We start from the raw sequence: 22,070 nt of genomic DNA on the forward strand, positions 1-22,070 counted from the left end.
TAGCATCCAGCTAAGACATGCAATAAAAATGTGAAAGGAGTAAAACAGGAGGTGAAAGAGAGGTAGCCTTACAGAATCTCAACTGAAAAATCTATAGAGAAAAAAGGTGGGGGAGATGATATAGTTTAATTGCTTCAGGATAGTGGAATTAAAGAAATCTCTGCTAGCACATCTTTGCTGATGGTTTAAGACTATAGGGCTTCCCTGGTGGTGCAGTGGTTGGGAGTCCACCTGCCAATGCAGGGGACACGGGTCTAGGAAGATCCTGCATGCCGCGGAGTGGCTGGGCCTGTGAGCCATAGCCGCTAAGCCTGCACGTCCAGAGCCTGTGCTCTGCAACGGGAGAGGCCACAACAGTGAGAGGCCCTAGTACCGCCAAAAAAAAAAAAAAAAAAAAAAGGAGACTATACATTTTTGCTGACTTCAGCATTCCCAGAGATGTCCTCAGTGTGTGCCCCTTCTTTCCTGAGTCACTAGGCTCTTGAGTATTATGGGGGGTACTTGAGATGTTCCATTTAACACACATTTTCAAGAATATTTTATAACCTATTACCAGCGGGCCCAGAGGAAATAAATGTGATTGATTCATAATAAGATGTTAGTGACTGAAAACAACATAATATGTATCTTTCTCCAAGAGACTGGGAAGGTACTATCATAAGGCACACACACACACAAAGTTTCAGTGGCTGAAATTTAGATACTACAGCAATAAGGGGAGGGAGTTAATTTGGGAGCTGAGGCTCTTCTTGGTAAACACAGACAAGACTGCCCAATCCACCTACACTCCACTCTCCTGCTTCTTATTTATTATACTCTTACTCTCTGTGCCTGATGACAGCAATTGAACTTCTGTAACATGCCTATTGAAAACTTAACATCAAAAAGGAGACTCCAAGGTGGGGTGGACTTCTGCTCCCCTCAAATCTGGACTGGCCTGTGAAGCTCTGACCACTGTAGAGTGCAGTGAAGGGACAGTGCTTCAGGTCCAGAGCTGGCTGCTTCCATTCCAATCCACTCCATTCTTTTGGAGCCCTGAGCTGCCATGGAGAGGGAGAAGGAGAGGGACAGAGTTGTGTGCAGCCTCCCAGCGGGACAACCAAAGTGCTAGTGAAGACACCTTGAGCAATTCAGCCCAGCTTCCAGCTGAATACTGTTGAGGGAGCCCAACCAATGCCACGTGGCACAGAAGAACTGCTTAGCTGAGCCTTCCTGAATTCCTTACCCACAAACTGTAAAGTAAAACTTATTATGTCGTTTAATAAAAAAAGAGTTTCAAACAGAATCTGTTTCTTTTCTTTTTTTCCCTAGCTAAGGCTAACTCACAAGTATGTATTAAATGATGAAAAACAGTTGTTGAGTAGTAGCGTCTGCTGACCTGCCTAGGACAATGCCTTTTCTTCCCCCTAAGTGTTTGATTCCGCAAATTTCAGAGAATAAATAGATAATCCCATTATCCTAATATTCTCTGAGTGAAGAAAATCAAATTTTAATTTATGATGACCTACAATCCTAGTGCCAGGCCTGAAGGCAACAGGAAGAACAGTCATCAAAGGTTAACACCCTTTTTGTCTTTCTGCCTTTCTGCCTTTTCTCACCCTCAATGCTACTTTCTTTACTCAGTCAAAACTGTAACCCTATGATGTGTGTTCTCCCAGGAGGCGGGCATCACATCCCACTGCATTTTGTTTATAGAACTGCAATAAATATATAAACCATTTGACCTTTCTACCATGACCACCTAAACAAGGATAAGAGAATAAATGGCAACTTCCCATCAAGAAAGAGAGCTTCTCTCAAGGGCACATTATATTTATTGTTACCTTTCTGTGCGATTAGACAAAATTCTTCTTGAAGCTTTGTGTAATCCATTGAACTTTCCAGAGGGTCTGCGAGGTGGCTAGGGGGAGTCTGAAGTTCAATATCGGCACAAAGGTTGGGGTTGGAGGAATGCAAGCGAACCGGGGACATGGTAGCACTGAAAGGAACCTGAAAGGGGAGGACACAAATCAGTGGAGAGCAACAGCACATTGTTCCACCCTCTCTTACATAGAAAAGATCTCTTCCAGTCTCCAGAATAATAGATTCCTCTCTGAGGACACACTCGGAGACAGTACTCATTTATTCTGCAGGTGGCTGGGTAGGAAGGAGTCTCTTCCCATAGTTGATTTAGTACTGCCACTGACTCACGGGCTTTTCACTGTCACAGGGAGAGATGATTACACAGTGACAGGAAGAACAGGCACAATCCCAGATAAGCTTCAGCTCTGAACCCACAGAAACAGTGCTGGCAGAAAGCAGTCTGAACTGTGACGTGGCTGACCTTCTCTCACAAAGTCTGGGTACTCAAGTCAGAGCACTTTTTGTGCCTACTTCTTTCTGAGCCTGGAGCAGGAATTTACTGAACAGGTAAAAATTCAAGAGGTGCATATACAGAAAGATTCACTTGCTCCATTGCCATTAGATAAAACATAAGTAAGTTTAATACTAAATATAATAATGGCTTAAAGGGACTCACAATTAAATTTGAAATTGATTTATCAAGATGTATTTGTAAATGAAATGTAAGTTACTGCAGTTTACCTTTGTATGTTACATAAACATGGCTTATGAACTGGCCAATACTGAAAAGCATTAAGTAAAAAAAGTCATATTCCTATAGATTTTCCCAAATGGCTAGAGGTACTTCCTTGCCCAGGCTGGATCTGGGCTAGGCTTCTGATGGGTGGAGGCAAAGCACCTTTCCCTCTCCTTCTAGAAGGTTCTACCTGACCATTACAAATGCTGTCAGCCAAACACTCTTGGAAAATGAGAATACCAATTTCTCTTATAAATCAGATTACCAGTAACCTCCCCTAATTCTTACCACACAGATATGCATTCAATTATCTTCAAGAATCAGACTCTCAGACTCCTCCACAAGCTGAATTTTGTATAAATTAAAAGATAATTCACATCCTCTACCTAACAGAAAATATGCTGTAGGAGGAAGGAACCAATATCTTGTCTGATGTACATGTATGTCAGAACCACTTCCTTTTTTCATTGTTTTATTTAGCTTTAAACCTCATGATAGAAAAAGAGGGGGAGGGAGGGACCCTGCAAGCATGTGCCTGTGCACGGAGGATACAGGGATGGAGGAGATGGAGAGACCCCAAAAATCTAGCCTGAGCTGCAGTTGGTGGGTCTGGGTGAGGGCAGTTGAGACTGGAGAGGGTCCTTAGGATGTAGCTTTGTCTTGGCAAGGAGTTATTTATCTCAAAAGATATCCAAGGCTTACTGGGAAAGAAAGTGGGCATGAAGCTTTCTCCCCAGTTCTGCTAAGCTAAGCATGTTAATATATGATCTGTGAAGAATCTGGTATCTGGAGTCATCAAAGTAACTCTTCCTCATCCCCCATGGGGACCTTGGCTACACTGGGCTGGGAGGTGTCAACAGCTTGTTTATCTCATCAGGATCTGAATTCCTGGCTATTCCAGAGAAGAGACACAAAAGTGGCAGATAAACCATTTGAGAAAATGGAGTCCTTGGGTTCAGTAATTTGCTGGAATCCTATCCAGGCAACTTTGTGACAGTAATGGCTGAGGTTTTTTAGGATATCCATAAGGGAATGGGGTTTATGTGAAAGAATATTTAAAGACAGATAAAGAAAATTTCTGTCCTTGCCTGTGGTGATGCTAAATCTAGAAAGGGCAGTCAGCCCAAGGCCCTCTAGGAGGGACAGAGAGAATCCATGGAAAGGGTGGTGATGAGAAGGTCATGGGCAGAGACTGTGACTTGAGGAAATGGATAGACCAAGGAGTTTGCAGATTTAAGGATATGGTTTCAGGATGCAATGGACTAGAAGAGCATTTGAGAAAAAGGAATATGCGTGTTCGGTGGTGGGGAATGAAATGTGTTGAGGATCAACAAAAGGGTTTTATCTGCACTCAGGTGCCCTCAACGCTCCGAGGAGGGGCATGGCGTAGGAGAGGGGTCTCCTCCCTTGAGTGGATAGGGAGGCTGGGGGAGCAGTAGTGATGGGAGGCCAGGGTGTAGTGGAGGCCCAGAGAGTCCAGTGAGGACCCAGGCTTGTTCCTGAGATGATGGGCTCTTTATTAAAAGTTGGAATCAGACACTGAGAAGAAAAACATGTTACAAATTTATATTTTGAACATAATGGAAGTTTAAATTGGCAATTAAAATGGTAAAACTGATTTTGTATATAATCCACAGGGAAAGGGACTTGGAATGCTCTATTCAAACTGCAATCAAACAGTTCCCTGGGACATTGAAAACTAATATTTATATACTTCTGACTGAAAATGTTTATATTGATTTTTTTTTTTGGTTAAAAGAAGTATGTGGAATGGATCATTTTAATTGGAAAATTCATGAAATGAAACTGAAAATACAAATTGAGATGTATTAATCTAACTCTAATTGAATATCTCTTCAGCCTGGGGGCTTATTGACTCAGTTTTTTTTTCATCAATGTGAGTATTATGGGATTTGAAATTTTAAACGGTAACTAGGTTCTCTGTCAGTGATGACTGGAGTGGGGATGTCTACAGCTCTCAATATTTGTATGTGAGAAACCTCAATGCTGGAAATGCAACTTCACATCCTCCTTAGGAAAGAAATCCAAGGCTTCCTTGAAATCCTGTGACAGGGAGGAAGCCTGATCCTGGAATATTCTGGTACCAGTAACTGCAGTTTGGAAGGGGGCTGTTAGGAGACGCTTTTATCACCTGTCTATAAAGAAGCCAAAAGAGAAACAGATTGACAGTGGACTGGCACTGAAATTTAGCAGTGGTAAACATGAACAAAAAAGAGAACACACAACAGCAAGTCTAAGGAAGATATTGAGCATACACAACTCACGGAGCCAATATGAAAAGTCACCTGCTACTGGTACTCTGCATCACACGTACAGGGATGCTAGTGTGGGGTACTGATTGCACTGGGACTCTTGGGGAGGGGCCAGCGTTTCTCCTTTCCAACCCCCTATTCTGTTGGGCCTGCCTGATGGTGCAAGTGGACCATTATGGATGCTAGTGCTAAGAATCAACAAGAATAAATCTCTGAAACATCCTGGGTGTACTTGTCTTTGGGAGCAATCTCAGCTGCCCTACACACCTAAGTGGGCAAGGAGAACAAGTAGCTGGAGTCATTTGGAAGAATTCCAGACAAAAGGCAACTAGCAGGATAGGACAGACTCCAAATGTGTGGGCTAACTTTACTGTTGGGAAGAGGAAAGGCAGGGAATTAAAGGGAACCACTGCACTAAAAGAAACAGGAGGGCTGAGTCACCAGCGACAGGTCACTGTGATGTGGGCAAGGGGGCTGAGGGAGCCAGCGGAAGGTCCTGCTAGATGTTGTCCTGCTCTGGTATGGAGTTAAAAGCTATAGATCCTAGAGGGTTTAGAGTAACCACACCCTCTAGTTATTCCTGAATACATGACTAAATGCTGCCAGCTTCATTCATTAGATGCTCTAAGTTATCCTTAACCTCTGTGGTCACAGCTACCCTGGAGGAGGTGAGCATTAATACCTCCATCTTTCAAAAGCTTTTTCTCTTGTACTCCCAACTAAAAAAAAAAAAAAAATCAACCTATTCAAATAGGTTCTAATCTCAGCTTTATTATATTCACTATATGTATCTGCAATCAAAAAATGAACACAGTAGAAACACAATCACTTCCCTGCATGCCATCTTAAAAGTACATTATTTAAGGAAACATTTGTATTTTCATAAAATGACTGACCCTCCCTTTCCATACTGAGATATTGTTCTCTAATAATCATTTGGATTTCTGAATTTTGTAAATGAAAGGTTACATTTAAGAATTTAAAAATTGACTTTACATGGATTTATTGTCAGAATCTGTTACCATGTCAGTATCAGACACTTTTTTCATCTGTATTTGAATACGTGCGTAAGATAGCCATTAACCATGAAATCAATTTCAAAAATTTGTTCAAGTGTTCACAAAACTGTGAGTTTAAGAGTCAGTCCCTGGGGCTTCCCTGGTGGCGCAGTGGTTAAGAGTCCGCCTGCCAATGCAGGGGACGCGGGTTCGTGCCCCAGTCCGGGAAGATCCCACATGCCACAGAGCAGCTGGGCCCGTGAGCCATGGCCGCTGAGCCTGCGCGTCCGGAGCCTGTGCTCCGCAACGGGAGAGGCCACAACAGTGAGAGGTCCGTGTACCGCAAAAAAAAAAGAGTCAGTCCGTAATAAATTCCATGTCACTTGTTCATTTCATAATCAAAATTATTTCTGTCTCTCAAACAAACCAGCTGAGCACCCAGATATAAATCAAGAGTCAGTCATGAGTTATAAAGTAGAAAACCAACAATCCATACACCAGTATCCATTCTCCTACAGTGCAACCAAAATCTTTTCATATTTTTCAGCAATTCTAGTCTTAAAATACATTCCACCAGCAGCAAGAGCAACACTATGATAATTCAGGAAATCTTATGTAATAGCCAAAAAATTAATGTTTGCCATGAACTCAGTATTCTGTATATAAAAAGTTGATAGGATGTCATGATTAAACAAATATTATGATTTATTTTTATCCAGCATAAGGTTCTTGGTTTACATATTCTATTTTATATTCCACGTGGCAGTTCACTATTCTAAGTACCTTCTATTCAATTTTAAGTTATTTGCCTTATATATCTCAATACTCCCTCTATCCTCCTAACATCCACCCTATCTTCTCTTTAAAAAAAAAAAAGCAAAACCAACATCTAGATGTGAATTAAACACCATTTAACTCTGTGGTTCTCTCCTTTCCACACTATATTTTCTGATTTCCAGCTCAATATTCTTTCCAGAAAACAACTTTCCTTTGCTAAGTGTAAGTTTGGGTAGCTGCTGAGAGATGATATCAAAATTCACCTTTTCTTACCCTCTCATTTCTTTATTCTCACATCCTTTTCAAATAGTCACATTGCTACCAAAAAAGCACAATTTATGTCTGTAGTAACATGGCTTTTCTTAGAAAAACAGAAATCAGTTAGCAACGGTTCCAATATCAGTATGGCAAAAAAAACAAATAAAAAACCAAAAAGAAAAACCCCCAAACCCACACCGTTTCAGGAAATCGCCCACACACTCCGTTTTGCATCCTTGAATTTAAACTGTTTCTCACACTGAGAGTAGAAGTAGAGATCTGGATCCCATGATAGTTTTCCACTGCAAACCCAAACACCTGTGTGCGAGGCCGGCAGTGCAAAGACAGCCAGAGAACATGTGAGAACTCCGCCAACACAGGAGAGGGCTGTGCTTGATGCCATCGCACACGAGTGGCACCATTAGAACGTGGGGCAGGGTGACACTAGTACACAGTTTCTCATTCTCATTAAACATCCACTTGAGATTGAAATCCACTCACTGTTGTAGCCACTGCTGCTGCTAGCCTCTGCCGGCGCCGAGTTGTGCTGAACTGGCCCTTCGAAGATGGCCCTTCCTGACAGTGAATGAGAGAAGAGGAGGGAGGAGAAAACATGGGATGGGGGAGGGAGAAGACAAGATATGGGAGGATGAAAGATAATCAGACAAGGGAGAGGGAGAATTTTTAACTGAAAGTTGACTTTTGCTAAATCTTAGCATTGAAAATAGCTTGGAGGGGCAGTCATAGTGTGAGAAAAGTTTATTGTTCTCATGGTAGAACACCCAAACACTTAAATCTATTTGCTGAATATAACCCCTACCCCAAAAGGAGATGGAAAGTTATGAAGTGATGAAGAGCTTATGATTTCAAGGTAAAATAAATGTACGTCTTGTTTTATTCATGCAATGTCATGTTCTACGAAGCCAAAAGGCATTCAGTAGATTGAAGCAAAAAAAAAAAAATGAGTTCAGGGAAAAGTGACTAAATAAATAATGTGCAAAGGCTAAAGCAAACAGGTTGTAATGAGAGCCTCCTGTTGGTCAGGAAGAATTTTTTGTTTCTTGCTGGGAGGAAAAAGTAAGGGGAAGGATACCAGGAATCCTCAACTCCCTATGTTTTCTCCTACTATAAAGGTCTCTGGGATTCAATATTAAGAATTATATTGATTTTCGGGTTGAAAAATTTTCCAAGGGGGAAGCTAGTCCCCATAATATAGGAGAGTAATCTCAACGTCCTCAGTGTGCTGGGATAACACCTATAAAAATCGGCTATGAAAATCTGAAAGTATAGGCTTCATTTAGTGATGTGCAACTATGCATAAACCAGTAGAAGAATCTTACAGCTTGCTTTCTTTCCTTCTTTCTTTCTTTCTTTTCTTTCTTCTCTTTTTGGTGGACACGATAAAGGGTAATAACACTGCCTTCTAATCAACTCAACTTTGCTGCATTTGACAGACCCTGACTCTTCAAGGTTGTGAGCAAAAAATTCAGTTCCAATTAGCTGAAATGTTCTCAGAGTCACCTAACAGTCAGACTGAGAAAAAACCCAGCATGGCTGTGTAAGTCTTTTTGGAATAACAGAAAAATATTTTAAATTCTTATATCTCCAATTCTCTTTAATTTTCCAAATTATATTCACATTTCTCTCAATCGCCATAAATCTTCTGGGTACGTATATGTTTATTAAACACAAACACACACACATAATCTGCTCTAGACAAAACATTTCCTATACAAAATTCCTTTATGCCTACTGTAATAAAAAAAAAAAGGAGAAAGAATATATTTTTACTCTTCAGTGTAATTTGAGCATCTGTGAGATCTAGGATAGCTGCACATGAATGACATCAGATCATTTATCTGCCACCCCATACCTCCTACTATTCCTTATTCTCTGCAATATCTACGGATCTAGTATTTAATGCATGCTATTAGCAACACAGGAAATGTAACAGCAATCTCTTCTACAGCAACCCTTATAAAACCATTCTCTTCTTGCCCTCCTCTACCTCATTTAAAACACAACCAAACTGTTTTACTGCATGATGATGATACTGAGATTTTTATGAGAATGAGAAATTTGAGCTTTGGGACACAGAAAGTATTTTTTCTAACAGGTAATTCCACAGAGACGTCTAGGACAACTATTGCCTCCAATGAATTACACAATGGATTCTTGAGCTAGCTTCCCAGTGGCTTCAAGGAGAAATATGGTCCAAATTTTAACATTCACATTCACATCAATAGCACAATCTAACTTACCTAAGAATAAGCAATCAAACATCCAGTATAACATGTTCTTCATTTTTACTTTCCTAAGGTCAATTTTTAAAATGATTTATTTTATAATTATTTCAAAAATTACAACTACTACAGAACGCTGCATACAAACTTCAGTAAAACAAGATCCATAACAACAATAGCAGGAACAATAACCACCACCACCACCAGGCAGTCTAGGTTCCTGCATAAATGTCTGGTGGACTAGAAGTTCCAGATGATAGAGGGGATGAAAAATGAGCCACTCACAACGAAAAAATCTCTCAAGTTGGCCACAACAATGAAGAAAGTGGTTCAAGTAGTGAGATGATTAAGGGCTCAAAACAAATACCTGGTATCATGAGATGGGATTCTAATGGTCAAGAAACATTTAAAACAGGAGGGAAAAACCTGTGTATTAGGGTGGGAGAAAGTGGTGGGTATGTTTAATCCACTACAGTAAAAATAAATGCTATGACTTTCTGTAGGTAAAATACTGATGACTAATGACATTCATATTAGTCATAGTCATCCCTGGCTGATTTTAAGATTCCCCAGTCAGGTGTGCATGGTGAAGAAACTTCCAAGTAACTTCTCAGTGATAGAGAATGAGCATCCTGAGGGATCCTGGAAGGCCTGTTGGTTTGGGTGAGCAGAAAATGTCTAGGGATGGTACTAAATTCTGCAGCATTCACCCTATGATCCTTTGTTTTACCAGATCAAGTGGAAGTGAGGTTTCTCTTGGAATGATTAATAGCTTTTACCACCACCTCTCAGTCTATTTATTTCCACTGGAGTTGGAACTAAATCTACTTTCGAAAGTTTAACGTTTTCTTTGAGTATGGGATGAGATGGTTTCAATTTCCCCCCAAAATGATTAAACTAGAATCACAAGGGCCATTTTGTTACTCTTTGGCAAAACAGAAACAAGGCAAAAGAGCATAAATGAAAATTTAAGAACAAACCACCCCAAAATGTGACAGGAATATGAAATGGAGAATATCGTCCGGCTTTTTGAACAACTTCTTTTGATGGCTCAGAAAAAAATCTCCATAAACTCTCCACACATTGAAAAGCACAGCCTGTGAATAGGAGGGCTATTCAGAATTACACTCTGTTTCCTCCAGAAAACACTGAGTGATATGGGGACCATGGTGGGCCTCGTAACCACAGTAGGACAGCCAGTGGCATTGCACTCATACACGTTGAGAACCAACCTATTGCAGACCACAGCTGTGAATGGGAATTTGTTCAGTGGGATACCTTATAAAAACAAGATTGAAATGCTATCTATCCACAAATGTATATGTTCTTATGATGCTGGCCTTCTTCAATTATTTTATTTATAATTAAGGTTCTTTTTTCCTGGCCATGATAACCATAGATACCATGTTTAAAAAACAACAAAAACAACAAAAAACAACCGCCACAAAACTAGACAATCATATGCTCAAAAGCAATTTTAGGCAATTTTCTTGTGAAGTCATTTGGCACATTTGTCTCTATAGTATTAATTTTCTGAAAAGAAGGGAAAACGCACAGAAACATACTGAACAAAAGACCACAAAAAATTGTGTTCATAGAATGTGGACATTCTAACAAAAAAAAAAAACACCGATCATTAGTGCTTGTGAAAATTTATTTTCAAATATATCAGATTAGCAAGCAAAGCAACAAAGAGTTTGTTATTCATACATTCAGAATTAAAACACAAAGAATGTTATCAATAAAACTAGAATTAAGGAAGAATTATTGTACTTATTTAAAAGACTGAAGAATTCTAAAAAGCAGTCCCTTTTACCTCTGTGTTAGAATATAGATTGATTTATAGTGCAATAAAAAGGAAAACAAAATCATAAGTCTAATTTTGATTGTGCAGGGCAAGAGTCCTTTATAATATATAGCTAGAATTGGAGTAGCAGAAATTCAAGCTTAAAGCTCTGAAAGTAACATGAATTTTGACGTAAGAGATTTTAGGCATTTGCCATATTTTGTATCATTGCAATGCAATGACATAAAAGGATCTTACTTTAAAATTTTTAAACTATTCAACTAAATAACTTATTTACAATGAATTTCAAGTAAATTTATCACAAGCCATGAAGACTTTAGTTCAAATTTTAAAAGTGAATGTTGATGGCCAATAATATTTTTGTAGAATCATAGAATTTTAGAGTTGAAAAGGAATTCAGAGATCATCAAGTAAACTCAATCACTTTACCCAGGAGTTAATGGAAGCCCCAAAACTTTAAGAGAAATGCATGAGATTATACTGCCAGGAAATCACAGTGATTAGATTAGAACCCAGGTTTGTTACTTTCTAACCTATTGCAGTCCTCATTTCATTTATTGATAGATACAAGTTTGGACAGCGTTAACACATAAAAGCCTCTTTTAAGATCTAGTATATATAAGTGAATTTTCATTACAACCCATTTGATTTTCAGTCTAGATATTTAAGGTGACTTTTTGTTAAAATATGTTTTAATGGTTCCAAGGCCATAATTGAGGATGAAAATGCCACTTTACAGCCATATTACATAATTTTAGCCTTAAATTCTTTTTACTTATGCCAGAATAAGAATAGATTTCTCACTACTTTAGATAATATAACTCAGTCTGAAAAGCACTAGCTTTAAAGCAGTTAAAAGCTGCTTTAAACTTTTCAACTTCTATGAATTGATATATACAGACTAATATTTTAAAATATATATATAAGTATAAATGAAGGAAAAGTAAAGTCTGTACCTGCAGTTGTATTTTTGTATCTTTGCTGACACTTTTTGTTCTCCATCGTCTTGTGACCCGCTTGTCTTTCTTTGAAATATCTACACAGTTAGCCTACATTATACAAATAGTTAAAAGCAACAAAGCATTATTAAGTTAACACAGATGATACAGGTATAGACAAAGAGAGCACAGCAAGTTAGTACAGAATCATTGTTAGACACCTAAAGCAAACCAGCCAGGAGATAAAGGTATATCTGATGCACAGTGGGCATTAAAAGCAGAGATAAAAACTTAACCATAAAACATATTTTTCTGCTACACCAAATGAAAACAGGATTAGCGTTTTTGCTACACGAAAAGACAGTAATAATTCTGAGAGTATCTAAGTTATGTCTTCATAACTATCATTTCTAATGCAACACAAAAATGAAAGAATGATTCAGATATTTACTTCTTCCAGTTAGTTTGTATTTAAATGTAAAACATTTCAAAACATATATCTTAACACAATGACACCAAGATTCAAAAGTATTAAGAATAACTCCAGAATATAAACCAATCCTTATTGTAGTTATTTCCCTTTAAATGTTACCTTGTATATTCATAGAACAATCCAGTAAAAATTCTGAGTGAATATCTTAAGGTCCTTTGACCAACAGCAGTAAAATGTTTACCTGCATGTCAGTGAAGTTAGGTGCTGACTGAGTTCTCTGAAGTATTTCCAAATTCTGCAGGAGTTTGCTAAGTTCCACAAGGTTTGACTGGCAGTGTGCAAGGTCTAATACAAATCAGAAATTAAAATACGTTACAACTGGGCAGGGAGTGGTGGTGATGATAATAAAAGGCACTCTATCCAAATTATGGCAAATATGATGAGGCAGATCTATGTTTATAGAATGATGATACTGGCAAATGAAAGAAAACAGAACTGGTCTCTGGTTTAGAACCATACAACCGCTGATTATTTATTGGATGACCTCAAAACCCACTCTTACAAATGAACAGTTATTAGTGTAGAAAGCCATTAAAATCCCAGTGAAATTGGGTGTGCTCATTTTCCTGCTGAGGTGGGCTTCGTCACATCAGAAGCACACTCAAGGGAACTTCAGCAGTTGTACAGTTCTGTTGTTAGGAATGTGTCTACCTGCTCTGAAGGTCTTCATATAGGACTCAGAATCTCTGCACACTCTACAGAGAGCAGGGCAGCAGCAATACATGGGGGGCCAGGTCCCACCCAGGTCCCATCTCTCAGCAGCATCTGCCCTAGGGTGGAGCCCTAGGTGAGCTGTTCAAGCGCCGCTGTGGTTCTTCCAGGGAACTCTTGGCCATCAGTGGCCTTTAAATTCCTCAAGAAAGGAAATCACCCAACGCAGGTGACGGAAGAGAGTACTGAGGGGGCTAGGACCCTTCCACCACCCCCTCCCCATTTCAGGGGAGGCAGCACCATTGTACTCCTCCCACGCGCCCCACGAAGAAAATAAAGTGAGTGACTTGGAAGGGTAGGAAATAACGAAGATAAACGGGAAGGAATGAGGGAGAAAATTAGTACAAAGAAAGAAGGCAGGGGTTAGAGGGAAGAGGAGAAAGGAGTTGGCTAGAAGAGATCTATTTTTTTTTTTTTTTTTTTTGGTACACGGGCCTCTAACTGTTGTGGCCTCTCCCATTGCGGAGCACAGGCTCCGGACGCGCAGGCTCAGCGGCCATAGCTCACAGGCCCAACCGCTCCGCGGCATGTGGGATCTTCCCGGAACAGGGCACGAACCCATGTCCCCTGCATCGGCAAGCGGACTCTCAACCACTGTGCCACCAGGGAAGCCCAAGAGACCTATATTTTAACTTGCCTTTTAAAGAACAAAACGACATCACAAGCACCATGCTGGTACGGACATTATCTAACACTACCTACCCATTAAAGCTTCTATCCAGTAAATATTACATTAATTCTCCTAAATAACTGTGATTATTCTACACAAATGGTGCATGTAAGTAGCGTAGAGATATAGAAATGGGGCTTAAAATCCTTTCTAACAGAATGGAAAGAGAACTTGGTGAGTGAACTCGATTCAAGGCAAAAGGATCCAAAACTAAGGGCGGGAGACATTGATTTACTTTACACTTCTCAGCTGCAGTTTTCTTACCTGTCAAGTAAGTGGTGACAGTGCTATTTACTCTCTTACCTTCCTAATGAAAGTAGCAACTGAGATGGGAGGTGAGAAAATTCTATGAAAACCAGAAATGGTCTTTATGGAGTATTAACTGCACTATGTTTAATCATCCTTCTAGGGCCTTAACTTGGAACAAGCACACCATTCCTTGACACTTCTATCATGGAAGAAATGAAACCCCTGGCAGAATTTTGCTCCTTGCTTAAGTGTCTGGTTGTATGTAAGGATTATAAGGACTTGCCCAAGACAAGAAAAATACCTTTAAAAAGAAATCTCTAGAATTTCATTAAATTAGATCTAATTTTAGAATCTGGGAAAAAGGAAATATTATGCCAAGAAAGGACTGTTGAGACAGTTTATAACAGTAAAAAATTTAAAACTTAAATATCTAGCAGTTTACTTACTTTCTCATCTTCCCTACCTTGTTCTGAAAAGAACTCTACTCAATATTCTGTAATAACCTACATGGGAAAAGAATCTGAAAAAAGAATAGATATATGTATATGTATAACTGAATCATTTTGCTGTACGCCTGAAACTAACACAGCATTGTAAATCAACTATATTCCAAAATAAAATTTAAAATTAAATTAAAAAAAATAAAAAGAAACATCCAATTGCAGAATAGTTAAATAAATTAAGGTATATCCAAAGTTATCCATTTACTATTTCATTTAGGAACCACTGACTTGGAAGACACTATGCACCCAGCACAGTTCTAAGCACAGGGAATATAGCAATAAAATAAGATTCATGGAATCTACATTCTGGTTTAAAGAAAATGTACACAATAAATAATCTGCACGTTGAACTATTACATACCATTTTAGTGACGGCATATACTGGTACATAAGGATGGCATATAAAATACTAATTTATGGGGCTTCCCTGGTGGCGCAGTGGTTGAGAGTCCGCCTGCCGATGCAGGGGACACGGGTTCATGCCCCGGTTCGGGAGGATCCCACATGCCGTGGAGCGGCTGGGCCTGTGAGCCATGGCCCCTGAGCCTGCGCATCCAGAGCCTGTGCTCCGCAGCGGGAGAGGCCACAGCAGTGAGAGGCCCGCGTACCGCAAAAAAAAAAAAAAAAAAAAAGAAAAAGAAAAACTAATTTAGTATTTTGTTTCTATGGGAAAAAATGCTCTCCAAGCGCCAAGAAATTCCCTTACATACTTGAGATCTGGACTGATGGAAGTCCAGACCTATGAATAGCTAACCTCTTTAAGTACTGGAACTATAAATGTGCTATGTTATGGGTTCAAGAAGATGTTACTTGATGAACTTCTGAAATGCAACCAACCTCAATATTGCGATGCTATGAAATGATCAAAATAGACCACCCCCCCAAATAAAAGTGCTGTGGTAGTTCAGGAAAGGGACAGTTACTGTGGTTTGAGGTCGTCAGAGCAGACTTATAAGAGACAGTAAAACCTTTTGTGGGTCTGGAGGATTGATAAAAAGGCCTTCAGCAAAACAGGAAGGTGGAGGAGGGCAGAGAGGGCACTGCAGGTTGGGAAGACAGCCTGTGCAAAGGCATGGAGGCAGGAACATGCAAGCACGTTCAGGAAATAGCAAATAAGTTTAATTAGGCCTATGGAAGGCAAGGTTGAAAGGGTAGGCAGGGCCAGAAAGCTGAAAGCTGGATGTTAAACCCTGGGCTAAGTAGTTTGGACTAAAGCTCAAGAGCTCACGGAGAACCACCTGAAGAGATTTTTGCAAAAAGTTATTTTATGAAATAGTGGTCTTGAGGGACTATTATATGTAGTGAACAAAGAATGGCTTTGGGATTAGTCAAATGTGGGTTGGCTGGAGTCCCAGCCTCTCTATCGGGGCAGCTGTGTAATCTTGGGCAGGCTCCTTAACCTCCGTGCATTTCACTTTCCTCATCTGTGAAGTGGGGACAGTAGCAATACCTACGTCTCATAGCCAAGGGCAATGGGATAACGGCTGCTAAGTGCTGGCACTGGATGCAAACATGTCCAAACACAGTAATTTCCCAGGAGCCTCTGAGAGCGACGGAGCCACAGAGCAAGAGACTGAGGGTGCGGGTACCAGTCAGAGACTGGGCAAAGGGTGAGCCTGAGTTAGGACAGCAGAAATGGAATTCCAGAGGAAGGGTAGATGAGGGGGAGGGGAGATGGGGGAAGTTTGCAAAGAAATAACAGAACTCAGTTTCAGCTGGATGAACAGGGTGGGTGAGTCAGAGATGACAGAGGTTTCAGGAGTGGTTATGAGAGCAGCATTGACAAAGACAGGGGAGCCCAGGAACTGGGACCATTTCCACAGAGGAGACAGAGAATTTGGTTTTAGACAGGCTGAGGAGAAGGCGTGACCGAGTGTACAGACAGAGAGAGTCCACAGCAAGGGAGGGGGTGGGAATGTAGCACGGGATGGATACAGAGGTCTGAAATTTAAAGAGAGTTTTCAGCCCTGTTGAGAGAAATATGGTGCAGTGATTAAGAGCACATGCTCTGGAGTCAGACTGCCTGAGTTTGAATCCCAGCTCCACCATTACTAGCTGTGTGAACTGGGTCCAAGTGAGTTAACTTCTCTGTACCTCAGTTTTCTCATCTAGTGGAGTAAAGTGGAGTTGAGAGGATTAAATGAGTTGACGCACTTAAAACACCTAGAACAGTGCCTGCGGCACCCCATACCTATCAGCTGCCGCCACTACCACCACTACCATCATCAAAACAGAGACTGCAAGGCTTCCCTGGTGGCGCAGTGGTTGGGAGCCCACCTGCCAATGCAGGGGACGCGGGTTCGTGCCCCAGTCCGGGAAGATCCCACATGCTGCAGAGTGGCTGGGCCCGTGAGCCATGGCCACTGAGCCTGCGTGTCCGGAGCCTGTGCTCTGCAACGGGAGAGGCCACGACAGTGAGAGGCCCGCGTACAGCAAAAAAAACCCAAAAAAACAACAAAAAGAAAAGCCCAGAGACTGCAGTTGAAACTAGAAGCATGCCTGTCATCTCCAAAGCACAGAGCACAGTCATTAGGATCAAGTTGGCCTGGGTTAGCCCTTCAGCTCTGTCAAGTACTTGCTGTGTAACTTGGACAAGTTACTTCACCTCTCTGAGCTGTAGTTTCTCTACCTATAAAAATATGGTTCAAAATTCCTGCTTGGTACTATTGTGAAAATCTATAAAATACCACATATGTAAAGTGCTTAGTTCAGTGCCTGGCCCATATGAGCACTCAACAAGCTATAGTTACTATTATTGAAGCTAAAAGCAGAATACTGTATCTTGATCATCCCTGCAACCAAGGTTGGCCAGAGGAGAATCCCAATGAAACAGAGAAGAAGCAGTTGGAAAAAAAGGAAAACTTCATGGGGCCTAAAAGAGGAGGCTCATTAAAGAAGGTCTTGCAGGGCAGGTCAGAGGATGAGGCTTGAGAACAAAGCAGAAAGCAGATGGTGTCCTGCTGCCAAGAATGCTTCTTCTATAGAGCAAAAAAGGCAAAGTCAAAGACTTTGACTTTGACCCATAGACTTCAGAGAAGCTGAAGTCTATGGGTAGGAATGACTGAAGTGGGAAAGGCTGAGGTTGTTCTCAAGACAGGAGGTCATTACTACACTAAATCCTGAAGGAGAACAGAATGGCAGGATGAGGACACAGGTAGAGAGATCAGGATGGGGGGAAGCAGGGTCACCCCCGAGACTGGAGAGAGGGCACAGGGATGGGCCACAGAGTATCTGAAGCATACAGGGAGACAAAGACATCCCCCCACCAGCCAGGGGCTTCTTGGCATCAAGGTCAATGTCAATTTATTTTGGTCACATGAATGGACTTTGTCCCAGTAGACAGTCTCAATCTTTTCAGCAATGTCGGTGGCCAGGTTAAACTCCACAAGCGTGTGCAAAGTGGCAGAAATTAGAGGAGAGGCTGACTGTCTAGAACCGCCGCAGAGGCAAGCCTGCAGTATCTAGGACAGTGAGGTCAGCTTCTTCCCCAACCTGAAGTTCATAAAGGCAAAGTAACGTCTGTGTGTTTTGTGAATATACTCAAGTAAAACCCTTTTAATGGAAGGTTAGCTGGACACACTTTATGAATATAACATCCCCCTTAAAGTCATATTTTCACATAAAGATTAAGTTTGGAATGTGGAGAGGGCTAATAAAAATGCTGCAGACTTTGAGTTCACACATGTGTAAAGAAAAAAAAAAAAAAGAATTGGTTGGGGCATGAACACAGGTTGCCAAATCTCAATTTTTCTGAGGACATAAAATAACGTAACATCTCCTTTCACCATAACTTCATAAAAGAAAAAAATTTAATATCAAAAAAGTTAGGCCCAACATCACCTCAAGATAATTTAAAAATTAAATCAATTTAGATGTATTAAATACTTGTTATGTTGTTTCTGTGTTGTTTTGTTTTGTTCATTTTTGAAGGTCAAATGAAAGCTGTCTCACAGACTGGAAATGGTCTGTGGATCCAGTTTGGACCAACGTGCTAAGGCTCATTTCAAGGAAGGAGAAAGTTTCTGCAGATTAAGAGGCTGAGAGATGGTACAGTGAAGAATCATGTAGTAGCTCGGAGTATTTAATAACTGATCCACAGTGGAACACCACTACCAGGTAACTGTGGATCTAAGATCAGTATAATTTTGCTGTTTATTGTTGGTTGTTGGGAAACATACACTGTTCCGTGGGCCAGATGGAGCAGCAGAGAAGGCAGCTGTGTAAGTGACCTAGTAGACTGTCAGCAGCGAGGCTGGAGGGTGCTCCCAAGGCAGCACTCAGCTGGGTGATCGCCCCCAGGGTCCGGGTTGTGGGAGGCTAACGAAGCCAGAGGGAACTGCTAACGCAATGAAGTGAGAGGGTTGAAGTGGGTGGGAGTACGGGTAAGGGAAAAACCAGATTCAGGAGTTGTGAGGGCGCAGGAGAACGGACAGGGAAGAAGCCCGAGGCATGACAAAGAGGAGATCTGGGATATAAAAATAAGAAAAAAAAAAAAAAAAAGCTGGAGGCAATCAAGGGGGCTTGGGGGGTGAAAGGTACAGCACCCATAATTTGCCCCTTTTGCGTCTGTTTCTTTGGCTCATCCTGAGAGCCCACAATGGGCAAGAACTAACCTTCTGCACACCTGTCCATTTCTTCCGAGTCTTGTAGCCAGGCTGCCACTTTGCTCTGCCCGGTCGTGCAGGTTGCAGGGAGGCTGCTACCGCATGGTAAAGGGGACTGCCATGGAAAGCTGTTTGGCTGCGCCTACGATGAATAAAAAAACGCGTATGGTTAGGCAGAAATAGTACATTTAAGTTACTAAAAAGAACACAAGAATACTCAAAGCGACATTAAAAAAGAGAGGAACAAAAAGGCATGCTCAAAATATGGAAGAAGCCTCTTGGCTAAATGCGGTATGAGCTCAGTAGAGCCAAAATTTCTAAGCAATGACGACACGACACTCGTTAAGCTGCCATCTCCACCAATAAACAAAGGGGACAACATTCAAGTATGTTATATCTCATACTCGGAAGGACATGCCAACTCAAATTTTCAATAGTTTTGCATTACTCAGTAAGTTACAGCTGATACAGTGTCCTTGTTGCAGTACTCAGCTCACGAGTGAAGGCCTTTCCTTTCCGAAAGCTCTCTGTACACTTATGATCAACTCATGGTCCCATCAGCTACCTGTGATTCTTAAATACATTACCCACCAGCAAGCAACCCTGTCATGCTGTGAATGCATATTGAAAACTGTAACATATAAAATGGCAGTCTTGGCAAGTTATTATTATCTATAGCTGACAGACTTTCCATTAAAGGGATTTTATGTGAAATAAAAGTTGTATGAAGTATGTAGATACTAAAGTGAGTGCAGTAAACACTGTGAAAAAAGCAGAAACTTATTTCCCCCAAAGCTGAAACAACTTTAAAACCCCATATTTGACTTTAATATTCAGTTACAACTGATTGTGTCTCTTCTAGATCATTATGAAGTGAAGGACGCACATACTTAGCAAACCCAGACTTATTTATTACCCTCACAGGGCCACAAACCAATTAACATTCGAGAGTCTCATAATCTGATGCTTAGAATTCAAGCAAAGCGATAAAAAGCTCTTTTCACTCTTTACTGCATTTTGATAAATGTAACAGAAATCTTTCACTGAGTTAGATCTCAGAGGTATGTCATTTGTAGCTAGAGCAACAGATCTATGAAAACCAGAGTTGAAGAGCTTTCTCATTCCAAGGCAAACAGTGGGGAGGGTCTGGTTTCAGTTCTCCATTCTCGGATGGCACCCAAGTTATTTAATAAATAACACCAGGGATGAAAATAATATGTCTTTTATCAACACTCTGTGCCAAAGACACAGGCAGAAGCTGGAAGAACCAAAGGGTCAAACATTTATATTTTTTAAATATCCATCTGGGATACATTTCTTCTTTAACTTGGACTAACTCTGGGATTCATTCTATTCTGTGATGAGAACACAGGAGGCCCAGAGAAACTTGGGGGCTATCTTGCACATCTTGTGTTGGGTCATTCACTAAGTGCCCTACTTCCTAATAACCCTGACCTACTGGTTCATTTCCTTTGATTTCAGAAGCAGTCAGTACTAGGGTTAACCCAACACCCTGTTCCTAGGAGAGAGATATTCCATAATGAAATAAGGTTTGAGAGCCTTGTGAAATACAATTTACGGGATTTAACAAAAATTAGGTAAGTAATTTCCATCAAAATAGCCAAGACTAAATACAGCTGTGTTTCATTTAATCTGATTTGATGAGTCTTGCAGTTACTCCATGAGGTTTTTCAATGCTTTGCAGAGGAAACTTGGATATGTTATTCCATATATCCCTATGTAGGAAAACAGAGAAAAGCAGGATCTTCGCTGAAACACATTTGAACTCAACTCCTCGTGGCAGCTAGTTATTCACAGATGTCTCTATTCTCAATATCAGGTGCCAAGTGAGACACCGGAAGACCCGTGGGCGGTGCAATGTGGCTATGGTTCAGAAAACTTAATTATTGCGGCAAAGGCAGAAATAGCTGTCTCCCTGTCTATTGTCTTAACCTTGGTTTTTAACAGGCAACACCTCTAGCTTTTCAGCAACACAGAAAAAGAATTCTTAATACAGCCGAAAGAATAGCTTCAGCCTTCCTTAATCTGGTACCTGGTATAATGAAAAAGGCACTGATTTTGGAAACAAAGATGAAGATTTTGATCTTGGCTTAGCTGTTTAATGTCTATTTAACTTCTGGAAAAATTCTTTACTGTCTCTGAGCTTTGGGTATATTTAAGACGAGAGATTAATGAATGTCCAATGCTTAAACACAGTGCCTAGTCATTCAAATATATTATATTCAAATATATTACTGTCACAATCTCTAGCCCACTTGCGTTAACCTCATGGGGAAATTCACTGGTCTCTCTCACGGTCATGTATATATTACAGCTCAAGGCAAAAAACAAGTTTCACTTTAAAAACTTTGTGGTCTTCTTATTACCACCCAGGAAGACATCCATTTCTAGGTGCTGATTAACCAAATGTTCACTCTACTTCTTAATATTCCCACAAAGCCACATACAATTTAGATGTACTCCATTCATAGAAAGGAAAACTTAATTCTCTTGGTCCACATTTCCACCGAATCTATACTTGTAATTAACTTTGATGGTAAATATCACTATTGTCTTCTGAGGGTTAGTTTACAAAGCAAACCTTCTCTTTCTGGTTTGTAAAATGAGACACAGTTAACATGTTTGCATAATTTTCCAAGCAATTTCTGGGCTGACTTTCATATAACAAAGTCATACCTTTCCATCCACAACAGAAACATTAGCAGCTGGTGAGGATTCAGCTGTGGAGGTTGAAGGAAATATGTGAAAACTAGCATCTCGTGGTGATCTCACAATTTCATTCTGCCGATACAATCGATGATGGCGCAGTTTGGAGACCCATGCATCAAACCAGTCCTGGGATTTCACCTAAAACAATAAACAAGAGGAGTAGGTAATGGTGAAACCAATCTCCTGTTTACCACTGATATAGGCAAGTGATTTCCCCAGATATTGGCAGAGAAACTGT

At 40.6% G+C, this 22,070-nt stretch overlaps 1 protein-coding gene and 1 non-coding gene across 7 annotated transcripts in view; both read right to left on the minus strand.

The window, feature by feature from the left end:
- The window catches only part of OSBPL6 (oxysterol binding protein like 6), a 206,828-nt gene that overhangs the window by 32,186 nt on the left and 152,572 nt on the right, over positions 1 to 22,070 (minus strand). For 4 of the 6 annotated variants that reach the window (XM_022570127.3, XM_089916623.1, XM_089916622.1 and 1 more), the window contains 6 exons: positions 21,800 to 21,970; positions 19,112 to 19,244; positions 12,547 to 12,650; positions 11,891 to 11,983; positions 7,386 to 7,460; positions 1,824 to 1,989 (listed from right to left, as the gene is read on the minus strand). In XM_022570127.3, coding sequence (XP_022425835.1) covers positions 1,824 to 1,989; positions 7,386 to 7,460; positions 11,891 to 11,983; positions 12,547 to 12,650; positions 19,112 to 19,244; positions 21,800 to 21,970 — 742 coding nt within the window. The remainder of the gene's footprint in view (positions 1 to 1,823; positions 1,990 to 7,385; positions 7,461 to 11,890; positions 11,984 to 12,546; positions 12,651 to 19,111; positions 19,245 to 21,799; positions 21,971 to 22,070) is intronic. The other 2 variants (XM_089916626.1, XM_089916625.1) reach the window with 2 other exon arrangements.
- Positions 1,409 to 1,552, minus strand: LOC115802154 (small nucleolar RNA SNORA79). The gene has a single exon (XR_004022554.1). It is a non-coding gene; the product is annotated as a small nucleolar RNA SNORA79 (small nucleolar RNA).

Source organism: Delphinapterus leucas, chromosome 8 (genome assembly GCF_059928025.1).
Source record: "Delphinapterus leucas isolate spDelLeu-1000000601 "Yukka" chromosome 8, BTC_Dleu_Yukka2, whole genome shotgun sequence".
In the NCBI taxonomy this organism is placed as follows: domain Eukaryota; kingdom Metazoa; phylum Chordata; class Mammalia; order Artiodactyla; family Monodontidae; genus Delphinapterus; species Delphinapterus leucas.